The following is a 16,837-nucleotide window of genomic DNA, read 5'->3' as shown; positions in this document are numbered from 1 at the left end:
TTGAAACATTCATTGTGTTTGATTGAATTTCTCCTGAATTCATCCCATTAGATGAGAATACCGAATAATTAGTAATAGGGTTTCCTTATTACTGATTATCAATAATTTATAAATTATTTCAATATTTTTAGAAAATCGTTGTCTTAACAAAATTTTTTTTAATTCAAAATTTCTTCTCAAAACCCATACGACAGCGATTTCATTTCAAATTTCAAATAAAGAATGAATGAATCAAATCCATAGAAAAACTATGAAACTGAAACATAAGGTTTCCGTAGCAAATGTAGCAGAGCTGCATGAATTATTGGAAGCTATACCGAGACCAGGAGTAATATAAACCCAGTGCAGAGCAGATTAAAGCATAGCGGTTGAGCCATTCTTATCAGCAACGCGGCTGTCAAAGCCTTTTGTCGAGAGGCGCTGAGTCGGCAAAATTGGTAATTGATAGACCAATCAACACTCTGTTAATTTCCCCTCTAAATGCACCAACCATCTCCACAAATTAATCTCTACTGCTCGACATTTTCATGATGTATCACATGAGGTTTTATTATGGTTTTGGGACTTATTTTCTCCCCTTCACTACTGTAAAATCATAGCGAGAAGAAAGTTTGAGAAGATATGCCATGGTAAAGGGTGTTTATGTTGCAAATATTATAGTCAACTCAATCCGATAGTTTTTCTCTTTTGTGGAGCTATGTGACGATGATAGTTTCTCATACTGTGCCGTTCTCACACTCTCACCCCAAAAAAAAACAGCAATAATAGACAGTAGTAAGTTTAATCGGCTTTGAGACAAGAAGTTGACTTAGAATTTGGAACATAACGACCTACGAACTACGAACAAACGACCTATACCATGGGATATCTTCTTGAAATTTTTCAAGATTTTAATCAGAAAAGGATTTTTCTAATTACATTTTCTGTGATGTATACTATTTTTCTTTGAAATTGTAATTGTTTTGATTGACAAAATAAATTTGAATTTGAAATCCGTTTCCCCACTTTAAGGGCCGTTTGCACAGTATAGATTGCTAAACTCGATTAAGTTAATCGAGTTTAAGTTAATCTGAAAGTTTAAACTTGAATCGATTTTCTCAGTGCATCTACTAATCCATTCTAAGTTAAACTAGTTTAGCGTTAAATTGGTAGTAGAATGTCATCGTTTAATATCAGGAAGGCTGATTTTTACAGGAAATTTGTTTACAAACCATCAGTAAATTGAGGTTATGTAGCTACTATTTTAGTATTTTCTTGTTTTTGTTCAAAATCCACAGAGCTGTTAGTAAGCTGTACGGTTATAAAAGTGAAAAGCGATCAAGAAATTCTTTGAAAAATTATGTTTGGATCGCTCCAGAAGATATATTTTAGATTGTAAGATAAAGAAGTTACTTATTTTGTTACGCTTGAATCTACTACGGTCTTCCTCGTTTATTAGAAATCTCTCGAAAGCAATATAACTTAGTTATGTGTTATTAAAAACATGTTTTCTAATCGAAGACCACTGTTAAAAATTGTCTCAATTTCTATCAAGTGGTTTATTCAATCATAATACTAAATTGGCAGTTACTGTACTCAAGCAAAACCGTTAAAAAAATTCTCTATCCCAGAATTTTAAATTATTTGTTTTTGCCCAATTTTTCTCAGTTTCATAATTTCTCTGCTGTCATCTATATCGATTGCATTAAAAACTTCTATCAATTCCTCCATTACAATTATTTTTGAATTCAAATAATGATTCACTTTAACCTGAATAAACCTAATATATACCTAAAATAACCTAAATAATAATTTACCTAATTAATTATTGATAATAATTATCGTCTACAGAAGCATTAAAAACAACTGTCGAAAAATAATTCACTATCAGCTGTTTCCCCATCAAATCTTTACAGATGTCAAGTTAAATCCAAATTATTTGGTTTAAACCTCCTGCTTTGGAGGTTTTAACTTTCCCAGAGTTTAAACTCAATACAGAGTTTTAACTGATACTGTGCAAACGGAATTTTAGTTTAAACCAAAAAAAATCCAGTTTTGGTCAAGCTTTAGCCTAAACTTACACTGTGCAAACAGCCCTAACTACCATAGTGAGTCATTTTCATGATGTATCACATGAAGTGTTATGTATTTAGAAAATATTTTCTCATCTTCTCCATTGTGTAGTATCAATTCTTCTACGTCTATAGTCAGGTCTGCGTTATACTGGCAGTATTAGACTGAATTAGTTTTGCCATCCTTGTTTATCATTCGACAAAGCAGATAGCGCTATCCTCTTCCAGCTCTGTCAATGAGAGCACCATTGATGTTAATAGAATACTGCCATTGTAATGTGGACCACACAATAGCAATCACTATCAGTTATTCTTAAGAATATGGATGAATTGAGATAGATGAGTGTTGTATTGGAACAATTTTTTCCCCTGTTTTATCCCCATGGACAAAATTTTGTCCACAATATTGTAGACAAAGAAATAGTGTGTATGTCAGAGTGAGATATATTGAAAGAGATTTCTCCCTTGGGCAATCATATTTAATGTCCTAAGAGTTCCATGATTTTTTCTGTATTGGAAGAACCTTTTCACTTCTACACAATATGAAAAGGGAAAAATGTGTGTGAGTGAGACAGAGACTGAGTGAATTGAGAGAGAGAGAGAGAGAGAGAGAGAGAGAGAGAGAGAGAGAGAGAGAGAGAGAGAGAGATAGAGAGAGAGAGAGTGAGAAATAAGATGAGATAAGATAAGATATTTATTGACAATTGTTACTAGGCTCTTGCCTATGGTAACATTTACAAAAATTGACATATAGAGTATTTACAATAATTACACATTACAATGTCTAGTATTTTGACATGAAATTAACAGAAATAGAGATGGGAATGGAGATTGATTGATTGATTGAGTACTCTATTTATGTAGATTACAATATATACTGGCTTATACACTTATATACAATAGCTTACAATACAGCAAAATTATACATGAATTTACATAATATAGACTAAGAAAATAATTATTGAACTGTATATGATATGAAAAAGCAATTTGTAATATAATAACTATAGATAATAATTATATTGTTATGCATCTACATAAATTGGTGGAGCTTTGGACATATCAATGTCCATTCTTCGGAAAGAATATTAAAAATATCCTCCCCACTAACTCTCTACCAAAGAGAGAGAGAGAAAGAGAGACAGAAAGAGTAAGATAGATTGAGAAAGACAAAGAACAACAGAGCTGAAACTCCCCCCCAAAAAAACTTCACAAAATCACCCACACGTCACCAAAAGTTGTGACAATATTAAAATATGATAGAAGTTAGCACCCTGCACCCCCTCACAGCATGTTACCATTCAAAAATAATTAATTAGTCGAAAACTTTGCTACAACACAGAGCAAGGTGTGTAAAAGTGCAAGGGTATGCACATATGGGTCCCACCCCCGACGCCATTTAGGGGACTAATGACATCCATTCATAACTTATGACGCTGTCAGTCTATGACAGGTTAGAGGTGACATTTTGGGACTCTGAATATGTTAGTATGTATTTGTGTCTGTGTGTATGTGTGTGTATTTGTGAGGTATTAGAGACTGTGCAACACTTTGGGACTGTGCATATGTTAGTATATTATGTGTGTGAGATTAGTATATAAGTGTGAGTGTATCAGTGTATATGTGAGGATGTGAGGACATGTGGATGTGTGAGTATGTGAACTTCAACCTTCATTAATTAAGTGTCGTTAGTCGAGCATATCGAGCTATTAATCAATCACTGGGGTGCTGGTACTGTATTTAGCGGCATCTTTTCATTTAGTGGGTGCTGTTCTCTAACGGATGATTGCTATACTTGAAAATTAATTTGGGATAAAAATAGAAGGAAATTCTTCTTCTTCTTCTTGCCTTCATGAATTAGGCTTTTGCCTAAGGAAATTATACATTCATATTATTTATATAGTGTTACTAGTTTATTAATGGTATGTAGTGAATAGTATCAATGATAGTATGAGTATACTAGTACTAGTAGTTCTGCGAACAGTAGACCTTGCTCATGAATAGCCTACAACTTTCAAAATAATGAGAAGGGCCATTAAGAAAGTACAGTAGACTATATTGTGAAGATTTATCCATGTCATCTATTATTTTCTCCATTGAAAGTGCTAAAGACATTGTCTCCAGGGACACCAGACTAATAAATGTCTCTCAAGGAGGTAACTTCATATTGTCCTCATATTTACAATATTGCAACTTTTCTAACAATCAATATTATGAGAAATCGGTCAACTGATAGAAAAATGGAATATGCAGTTGACAATTTAGACAATGAATCGTCTCACAGACGATAGAGAGACGGAAAATGTTTCTAAATAAGATGGGTTTGTTGGTGACAATGACAGGAGGTTGCTAATAATGTTTTTCATGAAAAGAGGATTCAATGTTATGGCGGCTTGTTATGCCTATCCAGAATGTTTATGCTCACAAGTCGGTTTCCGATCTCATACTAAAACGAAAACAAGAGCTAACTAACTAAGCTGTAATGTCTCCGGCCGGTTCGGTAGGTCTAGAAACTATTCATCTATGAAACAGGGAAATATAGTGTTGAAAAGGGAAGAAATGGTGCTATCAAGTGAGAAGTTTTGTTCAATTAATAAATACAGTATGATTTTGAGTGGCTCAGACGTTTCAAGGTTTAGCCTACCGCTGACAGCTCTATCGATAGCATTCCAACGATACAATTCATTCAAAACAGCAAATTTTAGAGCGGCACAATTTATATTAAAACCGGAGGTCTTATCAAAAATCGTTACACATACGTTTCTGTGCCTTGTTTCAAAGAACTTGTATACCAAATTTCATCCAGATCGGACAATAACTGGGACTGTAACTGCGGTACAAACAAACAAACAGACAAAAGTCGATCGAGTCGAAACTAAGACCTCAGCTTAGCTTCGGTCAATGATCTATGGTATGATTCACTCTCGATAAAATTGTTGGCATTGATAATAGGGGCATAATCTACATTATTTCAAACGTTTATATTCCTGAACACTAGAGAAGAGGATTTGATAGGGCGCCTGTTGCTGAATAAGAGTTCTGGTATTTACAGTTGATATTAAGATTCTTGAGTGGGCTGAACATTCGAAAGCTCAGATAGATGAAGTTATAAGAAGGAAAACAATAGTAAAGAAATGCAATATTATGGAAGGAGGAGAGAAGATCAAAGTGGAGAATCTTTCTGAAACAAAAGTAATAATGGATAGCCATTTTTTTTTGTTTGTGATAAATCAAAATTGGATTCATTGGAATTGATAACAAACTGTTGACTCATTCGGATTGCACATGCAATGGAGTTGGACTAGACATAATGGACACAGTCGGATGTATTTGTGGGTTGCAGCATTTGAACCCATGGGTAAGAATGTCTACAACTCTGCATAAGTCCGTTTGTTGCTGCGTGCGTTCAAAATTGGTTTGATATCTTGTTTGTCATTGGACAAATCATATATATATATCTTTTTCCAGCTCCGAAACGTTGCCAAATCGTTTGTTGTCCATAGATAATTATAATAAACTATCGAAATATTCAAACACATAGTTTATTATTAAATTATATTATAATCATGACGATAAATAACCTACATAATATTTGGACGATTTGTGACAAAATCAGGAAATTGAAGAAGTTTTGGGCAATAGCCTGTTTTTTCTTTTCCGACTATTGTATTGTTCGCTCTATCTAATAAATAAATAAAAATATGATTGATATATTGAAATAATAAATTGAATGGTTATAATACAACAAGATTGAAAAATTATTAAAATTATATTCGTTATACCAGGTTGACTTGAATCATGCTCTTTCCTTTAGAAGGCAGTGGAAAACTGAGACTCGATAACCTGAGTCCAATCATTTCTACTGATTTCATACGGATAACTTGATCAATTTTCTCCCAAAACTAACCCATCTTCCGTCTCTCTCTGTTGCAGGTGGAGCTCCCAATGCCCCGCGGCTGGCCAGGGGGCAGACTTGGGGCCAGTAGGGAGACAGGGGCGGAAGGGGCGGATGCAACATGAGTGCAAGTGCAGTGTGCATCGGCCGGTGCATTTTGTGCATGCATGATGCAACTGCAGGCGCTCTCTCTTCTCCTCACCCTCTCTCTTGCACTGCTGCTAGTGGTCACTCCCGCCAATCCGGCACCAGATTGGACCGATTGCCCCTCCTCCTGTCGGTGCAAGTGGACTCAAGGTAACCCAATTCAGTCATTCATTCAAAGATACGTCATTATTCATAGAGACCTACACCTTAGAAATTATTTCTCTCCTGAATCTGCTACTTCAAATTAGAAAATAAGTCACTTTGGTAACAAACTGGTATGCAACACAAATAAGCACTATAAAATTCAACATTACTTTAATCACATTCAGGCCTGGTTTCTAGGACATTTAATGCAAATTTGATGGATCATTCTGTATGTTGAATGGTTCAAGAGATTCATTAAAGCTCATTATACGCCATCACAATCCAAACGGGGATAGATTAGTTGCTGATTTGGACCTGGAATGTAACAAATCAATGGAGAATTGTAAAAAAAGCGACCTCACCTCCATGTAGTCATAGATTAGCTAATAGATGGTGTACCAGTATATGGGAAATATTTTGAAATTTTGTGTGAAATATTTTGTGTGCTAGTTACACACACATTGATTTTAAACGTACGATAAAAGTTCAAACGAAATTTTATTGAAGGACCAAATTTTGAAGTAGCGTTCAGACCTGTCGATTTTAAATCCTGAACGCACGTTTTCAATTACTTGTTTTAGCTGCTTGTCAGCTAGTTGGTATTTGGTAGTAGAGCTAAACGTTCACTGGACCTTCCAATAAAATTCGATGTGTATGAATCGGTTCTTGATAACGTTAATATCAATATAGTAGCCTACTTCCTCAATCTTTAAAATCTCCATCAACTGTACTTTATCATCTGAATTTGTAATAATATTATCAGATTCGTGTTATCTTGAAATGAACTGAATTACACCATAGAGAAAATATAGAATAAGAAGATATCCCATGTTTGCTTTTGCACACAAAAACACACGTTTGCATACGTCTGCAGGCTGATAGAAGAGGATTTATCTTGATATGTTCAAAAGTTGCAACGCACACAGACGTTCTTCTAACTCAATATTATTGCTCAATTCTGTACGCAGACGTTTGATATTTTCTTCAATACGTTTGTCTGTTGATGTGTGCCTTTTTAAACTCTATGATCCTCCCTCAATCATAATTTTTTTCTCTGTTTCCGCAGGTAAAAAATCGGCACTATGCAAAGACGCCGGTTTCACCGCGATTCCTGGTTCACTGGATTCCGACATGCAGGTCCTCGATTTAGCCGGCAACCGGATTCCCTACCTCATGCAGGATGCTTTCAAAAGTGTGGGACTTCTCAACCTCCAACGAATCTTTCTCAAGAACGCTGGTGTAATAGAGTTACATCGAGACGCTTTCAGAGACTTAAAAATCTTGGTGGAGGTGGATTTGTCTGATAATTTGATAAAAACTGTGCATCAAGACACTTTCTCGGGGAACGATAGATTGAGGGTTTTGTATTTGAACGGGAATCCAATAAGTGAGTTGAGAGTGAACCAGTTCCCAGTGTTGCCACATTTACGGACGCTAGACCTCTCACACTGTGCGCTAAAACTGATCCACCGCGAAGCCTTCGTACATCTGGCAGCGTTGGAGACGTTGACCTTGAACGACAACCGGTTGCAACTAGTTTCGGAAACCGTTTTCTTGCCAACGGGCCGGTTAAAAACGTTAAAACTGGATGGGAATCCTTGGAAATGTAGTTGTGAGTTGAGGGGATTCCGGAACTGGTTGCTGGAGTCGAATTTGTACTCTGAACCGTTGAGCTGCCAGCAACCGGAAGTGCTGAAAGGCCGGAAGTGGGAGGAAGTGGTGGGGATGGAGTTCGCCTGTGCACCGGAAGTCACCCTGCAGGAGAGTATGGTGCAGGAGGAGCCTGGAGGGAATGTTACGTTTCGGTGAGTTTTCCAGAGAATTTTCTATCGATTTTCAATCAAGTTTGACTGAGATTTCAAACTTAGTAGTTGTTTTAATGGAACATTGTAATCTTTGATCAATTTCAAATTTAGCTGATTTATTCCACTTTCCATAACCAATTGTTCGTGAATAATTTATTTCTTGTACTTTTTTTGACGGCACTACTATAAAGTTTGATTGTAGTGCCGTAAAGAATAGTTCAAGAAAACTAATTTCAATCCAGGATGATGAGGACTGATATGTTTCGATAATAATTCCAGTTATCTATTGATTCTTAACCTGGAGTGGTCTATCTTGGAATTTCTGATGGTCTCCAAACAATATCCCACATTCTTACTCTTCATTGTAAGAATCTGAAGGTTCCCACATACTTATGTGCCACGAAAAATGCGCATTCCACTCTTTAACAGCTGATTCTATGCTTATCATCTTTATCTCACCGATTTGTGTACAAAATGTTATATGATATAATATAAGCTTAGCACCAGCTGATGAGAGTGCTCGTGGCAATCAAGTCTGTACACACCTTACCGCTGTCTTGTCAATGCCTTCTATAGACTGTAGCTGATACAGGTTTATTGATGTAATATTAACTGTTCATTCTCGTTTAAAATGATCAATAATATTTTATAGAAAGAAAGTATACTTTTCAATAATTACATAATGAATTTTCATAATTAAGATGGATTATTTTGTAAATGAATTATCAATTCTTTATTGTTATAAGACAATCTGGCAACAGAGCAAAGCGAGAAAGAGATACCGCTATCCGATTTGTTGAATGATAGACAAGGATAGCAATACCATTGCTGATCAAACACTGCAAATTATAACGTGAACACTATAGGCCTTTATCATTCAAAATCGGATCTTAACTCTTCATGACAGGTATGGTCCCAACTTGACAATTTCATCTACAGATATTCTGAAATAAATAAAATTATTTTATTTCCTTTCTCTCCACAGGTGTCGTATCAAAGGCGATCCCGAACCAACCGTCTCCTGGCTATTCAACGGTCGATCACTTGGCAACGCTACCTCTCCCGTATCATCCCATCCTTCTTCCGTATCATCTCAACACCATTCAAACACATTACAAGGGGACACTTCTGTATCATCCCACTCCTCTTCCGTATCAAGCAACGCGTTGCAAATGGATGGTTCCGTATCAAGCCACGCACTACAAGTGGACGACCTAGTATTAGTGACCATTGACGAGGAAGAGGGGGAAATAGTCGGTGAAAAGTGGAGCACTTTGACAATGCTGAATGTCACAGATTTGGATGCTGGAGAATATACATGTGCAGCTATCAACCTCAGAGGCCGGGCTACCGCTAATGTTTCACTTATTCTGCCTGAGGTCAGTTGGTTTCTAATAATTTATTGTCAAATAATTCTTTTATTTGATTTTTATTGATAAATTAACCTTCTGGCAGTCGCGCTGTTGTAAAAAGTACAAAAGTGTCAGTTTTTCTGCTGCACAAAACTATTGAATGGGGTGGTGTCAGTGAATGAGTCACCAATGTATTCCAAAATTTTCTCTCCATCACACCAATGAGTTGCAGCATAGAGAAACAATAGCATAAGTAGATATCCCATGGCATAGGGCGTTTATGTCGCAACTTTTACTGTTATCTCAAGCCTATAGTCCATGTATTTCTTTCCCGTGAAGCTTTATGACGCTGGTATTCTCTCATATTGTTCCGTTCAACAATAATCGACAGTAATCGGCTTGAGATAACAGTAAAAGTTGCGACATAAACACCCTATACCATGGGATATCTACTTATGCTATTGTTTCTCTATGGTTGCAGTATCAACCGAGCAATGGTTCAGTCTTTAGGTGCCATTTAGTCGCCACAGTGAATAAGTCGCACTGTGCATAAGATAGGGAAAGACTACACGGGGACTGTAAAAGAACCAATAACACAGAATTGATGGCTTTGCTTGATGTACCTTATTAGGCTATGAAATGGTAATCATCCAAATGTTCATAGGAAAAAGTAATCATACAATTAATTGATATGTTTCGACAGAGTACATAACACTTGGAAAACTGGATGTTGTAAGAAATACAACACGTGACAGCCAGTATCATGGCGATTCTGTTGCTTAAGCCGCCATTTTGTCACACCGTTGAGGGGGGGAGACTGTCTAGCTAGGCCAATGGCAGGCGTTCATGCCCTCGACCAATAGCAGTACTTGCCTACCAGTATAGATTCTGCTGCTCTTGTATTTAGTTTTATTTTATCAGAGATTGACAATGGTGTAATAACCGAAACCGGTCTTTCTAATTATCAATAAATCAGTGGTTTCTTGACAATTTCTTAGTCTTTTTCATTCAATTTATATTACTCGTAGCTATGGATAGACAGGCACTTCTGTAGGTTGTTGGAGAAGTACGGTGCTGATATGGTACTTCTACTATTTACAAAGTGATGTATGACGTTGGAAAAGCCAGTAAGGGCCGAAGCACACGAGGTGTTTCTTCAGACGAGTCGGCACGACACGACAGGACAGAGAGCCCTCCGATTGGCTGATTCTTGATAACACCCTGAGGAACACCTTGTGAGTTTCAGCCCCAAAATATTATAATATTTGGTGAAAACATAATGAGATCTTGAAATCATAATAGCCTGGGGCACGTTGATTTCCAGTATAACTTGTTCAATTATACATTCCACAAGTAGTAGGTAGTCTGTTTGCAATTGGAAAAATTGAAAATCGGCTCTATTTTGAGTTTCCGAAAATCAGAATTCACATATGATTATTATCTAACGAAAATCCTAAATAAATGCTGTAAATCACCCCGAAGACTTCTGCTACTGCAGACATTGACAACAGGGTTAACAGCTAGATGGAAATTCGATGAGAACTACTATCCAAAAATTATTTGCCAGCCCGGGAATCGTACCCGGTACCTCCCAATTGCTAGTCAGGAATGCTTACCGTTACACCAAACTGACAATCTCTGGATAGCAGCTCCCATTTTATACGAAGCCATAGCGGCCAACCAGTTTACAGATGGAATTACATAGAGAATGCATTTATTCAAATGCTACTTAATATATCATTATTATTTAACGAAAATCCTAAATAAATGCTGTAAATCACCCCGAAGACTTCTGCTACTGCAAACATTGATAACAGGGTTAACAGCTAGATGGGAATTCGATGAGAACTACTATCCAAAGATTATTTGCCAGCCCGGGAATCGAACCCGGTACCTCCCAATTGCTAGTCAGGAATGCTTACCCTTACACCAAACTGACAATCACTGGATAGCAGCTCCCATTTACAGCATTTATTAAGGATCTCCGTTAAATAATAATTAACTATTCAATATTAAATAACATTTAACATTTAATTAACATTAACATTTTTCTTAATATTAATTAGCATTTGAATAAATGCATTCTATATTTAATTCCATCTGTAAAGAGAATTCACATAATTTTTTTGAATCTCTATTGCCAAGATGTGGGGGTGGAGCAGAATGCTTTGTCGATTAGTAGACAAGGATACCAATACCAATGTTGATAAAATACTACCATATTATAACTACACTATTACCTAGATTAGATTCATCTCAAGAAATGGGTTGATTATAATCGATGGTCAGTTGATAACTAATTGAAAATTATAATAATAGATGATAAAAATGTATTGAGAAAAATATGTATTTCTTGTTGATTAGTTCAAATAATGGAGCTGATAAGAATAAACTTTGAAATTCTCAGTTTTTGAGTGGAAATGAACTAAATTTCATATGAGTGAAATCATAACCATATTTCGGACTCTTGAAATATCATCTTAATTTGGGGGAGAAATAGTACACGGAGTAGGCCTATCTTCAGTTTTTCTCTCAAACTCTGTGCTTTCTTGTAGAAATAGTAAATGAATGAAGTACTCATTATGTTCTCTTTTCCTTCTCGATAGGTAATAACAGCGACGACACTGTCTAAGAGGGAGCCCTGGTTGAAGGTAGCGGTGTGGGCTGGAGCGGCTGTTAGCATGCTGCTAATGTCGAGTCTGCTGCTCATTTGCCTCGCGTGTCGTGTGCGTCGCAAAGCTATGCTGCGAGGCAAAAAAGGTGCTGCAAGGTGAGGCTTGATTCGTTGAACATCAATAATTTCATGATAATTGAATATTTTTGATATTGATTACTTTGATCAAATAATTAAATTTATACTTAAATAATTTTGATATTGATGACTTTGATCCAATAATTGAATTTATCATCCAATGATTTTGATATTTGATCCAATATACTTTTATACTTTGATCCAATCATTTTTATTCATCATCGAAAATTATTGAATCCATCAATCACATAATTAATTGGCATCCACTGATCAATACACATAATCAATCAATAATAAATTGATATGTTAGCAATCATTGATCAATAATTGAGTTAGTAGTGTGAATGTTGATGTTGTGGAACTTTTCCATAATTGAATAGACTCAGAACGCTGATGATGTGTGAGCACACACGAAAGCATGCTCCTGTAAAATATTAATTTTTATTCAATTAAAGTGAATTTTTGACAACGTTCTAAGTCTATTCAATGATCAATAATTATTGTATTTTTCGCATATCAACTTATCTATTGAGATTATAATGTGCCTCGTCACTACCATAGATAAACAATAGCGTAATATCTTACGCTATTGTTTATCTATGTCTCTACAAAAGAAAGTTGCATTTGGAGGGATCTGAGCAAGCATTTTTACAAGCACACGAACTTTGTCGCTTGCCTTAGGCAGCTGGGTTTAATTCTTGGGCAATCATTCTTCCCTGAGGATGAAACTTTAGATCTTCCGCACCTTGTAGATCATCTCAATTATAAATAAATATCGGGGACCGAGCTCCGCTCTGGAGTACAAAAGCATAAAAAGTTTATCACGAGAGAAGAAATTATAATAACGTTTATAACATTCATACAGGAATTTTCTTATCTAATCACAGTGAATTGAGATTAATTCCCAGGGGAATGCGAAAATTTCCCTCACAAAGGCTCACTTGCACAGAAGCGGTTAAATTTTAATCCTGATTAACATCACGTAGAACCAAATCCCAGAAGACCATTTCAAAAAGATGGATCTACTGGAATTAATCAGGATTGAAAATATCACAGGTTTTTGCAACTGGTACTGAGTTCCTGATTGAATGATTACAAAAGTTCAACAGCTGAGTCATAATTTTGACACAGTTCCACACACATGAATTCGCTCTCTCACTTCCATCACCAACAGACGACGAAATTATTATTACCAGCTGTTTCTACAAGGATGAGTAATAATTATCCTTTTAATGTCCTTTAGCGATTTTTCCCGGGATGAGACCTAGTGCAATCGAATCTTTATATTATAAACCTACTATGGTCTGAATTCCGTGAGAATCGTTAGAGCCGTTTTCGAGATCCGGGTGAAATACAAACATATAAACATCTAAACATCTGAACATATAAACAGAAGTTGCTCGTTTAATAGTATATGATTATAAAAAATCTCATCTCAAAGTTTTCTCAGTTATAACAAATCTCCAACTCACACTTCAATCATGCTGATAGTAAAACATTATAAAATTGCAAACCAGAAACTGGTTGAAAGACTGCTAGAAAGTATGATTATTATTACTGTATATTCAAACAGTTACGGAATTTATAAAACAAAATTATGGTACCCTTTAGAATTAATGAAATAATAAAACAAGAATAGAACTAGAGTACTATAATTCTATTTTACAAATACAAGACAGTAGCCCTGAGTTCATACAATTTAAAAAGATATGAAATTATAAAAATATTATTCTGATTGCAGGAGACAAATGAAGGGCTCAGCGTCGTTCAGTGACCAGGACAAGCGTCTACTGGACGTCAGTATTACCACCACAACTGATGGACGAGCCGCCACTACAGGCAGCTGCGACGGTCTCTCTCAGCAGGACATGGAGATGATGGAGACCAGTATGCACAGTTTGCCGCTCGAGGTAAGGATGTCACCTAAACTATTGCTCTGAATATAATTAGAATGAAGTAGAATATTTTGGTTATTTGTAATCAGATACGAACATACAATATAAATATTGGTGAATAAGGAGCAGAGAGGAAGAGGAGGAAGAGGAGTAGGATGAAACAGGAAAAGAAGAAGAAGAAGAAAAAGGAGAAGAAGGAGAAGAAGAAGAAGAGGAAGAAGAAGAAGAAAAAGAAGAAGAAGGAGGAGAAGAAGGAGAAGAAGAAGAAGAAGAAGAAGAAGAAGAAGAAGAAGAAGGAGGAGGAGGAGAAGAAGGAGAAGAAGAAGAAGAAGAAGAAGAAGAAGGAGGAGAAGAAGAAGAGGAAGAAAAAGAAGAAGAAGAAGAAGAAGAAAAAGAAGAAGAAGGAGGAGGAGTAGGAGAAGAAGGAGGAGGAGGATAATAAGAAGAAGAGGAAGAAGAAGAGAAGAAGAAGAAGAAGAAGAAGATTGTGAGGAAGAGGGTGACAATGAAGATGAAGAAAAAGTCAATTTAATCGATTGAGAATTGAACCAATTCTTGGGCCTGAATTGAGAAGGAAAGTACAAAGAATAAGGGCCAAGCCACATGGGGCGTTTTCCAGAAAAGTATGCAGGGCAGGAAGCTCTTCACTTCGCTGATTGTGTTGGTGTTCGGAGATCGGCTGATAATCAGCCAATGGGAAAGCTTTCTACACTGCGACTCGTCTGAAAAACGCTTCATATGGTTTGATCATAGGTGAGATGAGAATACAAATTATTGTGCTTGGATACATAGCCCAACTGACAACCCAGCTATAACTGAGATTCCTGGGCAAATAATCTTTCAATTGTTTCTCAATTATCACTTATTTGTCTTCATTGATTTATCATTATTCCTTCAATGCTCTTAAACTCAACCAAGATGAAATGTTCCCACTCAGCTTACCATTCTATATCAGTGCTGGTCGAGGATTTGAAAGTATTTGTATTACTACTCGATGGTAATGAAACTCTATGAGCACACTCTCATTTCTCCTTTCATCTCATTTCTATACTTAGTATAAATCATTCTGTATTTCACTGTTTGTGTAGGAAACCAGATATAATAAGCTGAACATCAGCTAATGAGAAGCGAAATCCACGTGTTTGTGGCACATAAGTTTGTTTTCACCTTTAGAGCCTTGATCTTGATTTTTGATATGACAATATTTACAATCTTATGAGCATAGGCCCACAAAAGCCAGTTGAATATTCATCATGATCTATCATTTTGAGAGAACAAATCAGAGAAGGATTTTTCGAAACAAAGACTTCTCTGATTGGTTCTCATGGAATTAATCATTATTAAAATTTCAATGCTTTTTGTGCAACAGGCACCTACTTGTTTGATCACATTTCATGGAATATTCCCATTTTACTCATCATATATCATGTGATCAATACACTATATTTTATGTTGTCAATTCAAAGTTTCCTTTAATTTTTGTTGCAGGTTTGTGACCAACCCAGTTCACATAACCATCGAGAGCCACAGTGGGGCAACCAGCACCCTAGGCGCTCATCCACCCACCAGTATAGAACCGGTTGTCTTCCCGCCTCCACCAGAATTCTCAGGCAACTCCACTCTGCCAGCCACCGCCTATGGCAACATCTTCATATCCGTCTCTGTGGGACAAGATGGCGGCCCTGTCGAACCTCCTCGCTACCCTGACCTCCTAGATCTACCACACCGCAAGAGCAAAAGTGTGGGAACTGACACGTCAGCATATTTCCCGACTCTGTCAACTAGTGCAACGGAGTCATCAACATATTTCACAACGTTGCCTCCTAGGTCAGCAACCGAGTTTGCAACGTTGCAAAATGGGGTCAGTGACCAGGCACAGTTCTTCACAACATTACCCCGCCAGGCAACGTTGCCAAACGGTGCAGCGACAGATCCCCAACCAGTTTACGGTCCTGGCTTCACAGAGTTACCACGTTCTGCTACCACCTTTGCAACATTACCCCGTCAACCATCCTCCAAAGTCCTCCCCCCCACAAAGACCATCAAGAAGGTCGACCAGTGCATATCCACCACCACTCCTAAGCTTCCACCCCACTACGACAACATGGGACCTCGTGTGACCGCGAAAGGTAGTTGTTCCACTTTGTCGCTACCTGACGCCACCAACAGTTTGTCGACACAGACTTTGGAACTGTCCTCACAGACTGAGGAGGAGGAGGATATCCTGCCTCCACCTCCTCCACCACCCCTTTGTTCGCCGCTGACTGTTGAGTATGTCTCCCTATGAGACACAGTGTGAACGTTAAGCAGGAACTGCAAAAGTGTCAGAGAAGCATCAGTAACGAGTAGTGTGTAAAATATTGTTCACTTTCTAAAAGTGGACACACAACTCTGTGATTGCTGATGGTGAGGAGTGATTGGATGTATCTTGTTGTATCAAATGTGATGCTATCTGTTGAGTTTAATGATTCAAATGCATGAATTTTATTTCATTTGATTTCATTTTTTCATAGACGATAGAAACAATGCAGGTAAAAACAACAGGACATAGAATAGAATTATAGTATCCTTTGAAATAAATAACATAAGAATTCAGGGCTACTCTCTTGTATTTATAAAATAGAATAATATGGTACACTTTAAAATTAATAAAATAGTAAAACAAGAATACAAATTGTAATGTAACCAATAGTTTCAGTGATCACACCATCGTCAGGTTCTAAAAATAGATCTCCTAGAAATGTTTACTTATATAATGTTACAATTTCTATTCTTGTTTTATTATTTCATTTATTT

The 16,837-nt window shown here is 36.7% G+C and overlaps 1 protein-coding gene across 1 annotated transcript in view; it reads left to right on the top strand.

Moving 5' to 3' along the window:
- Positions 1 to 16,631, top strand: part of LOC111058077 (leucine-rich repeat-containing protein 24) — a 59,260-nt gene extending 42,629 nt beyond the window's left edge. Inside the window, 7 exon segments of the mRNA XM_039438557.1 lie at positions 5,985 to 6,243; positions 7,304 to 8,042; positions 9,028 to 9,421; positions 12,001 to 12,164; positions 13,888 to 14,056; positions 15,530 to 15,541; positions 15,543 to 16,631. Of these exon segments, the coding sequence (XP_039294491.1) occupies positions 6,114 to 6,243; positions 7,304 to 8,042; positions 9,028 to 9,421; positions 12,001 to 12,164; positions 13,888 to 14,056; positions 15,530 to 15,541; positions 15,543 to 16,328 (2,394 nt within the window). The 5' untranslated portion in view covers positions 5,985 to 6,113 and the 3' untranslated portion in view covers positions 16,329 to 16,631.
- The last annotated feature ends 206 nt before the right edge of the window (positions 16,632 to 16,837 follow it).

This window comes from Nilaparvata lugens, chromosome 12 (assembly GCF_014356525.2).
Source record: "Nilaparvata lugens isolate BPH chromosome 12, ASM1435652v1, whole genome shotgun sequence".
Lineage (NCBI taxonomy): Eukaryota > Metazoa > Arthropoda > Insecta > Hemiptera > Delphacidae > Nilaparvata > Nilaparvata lugens.
Note: the sequence above shows the minus strand (reverse complement) of the source record. Positions and strands in the feature narration are given on the sequence as shown.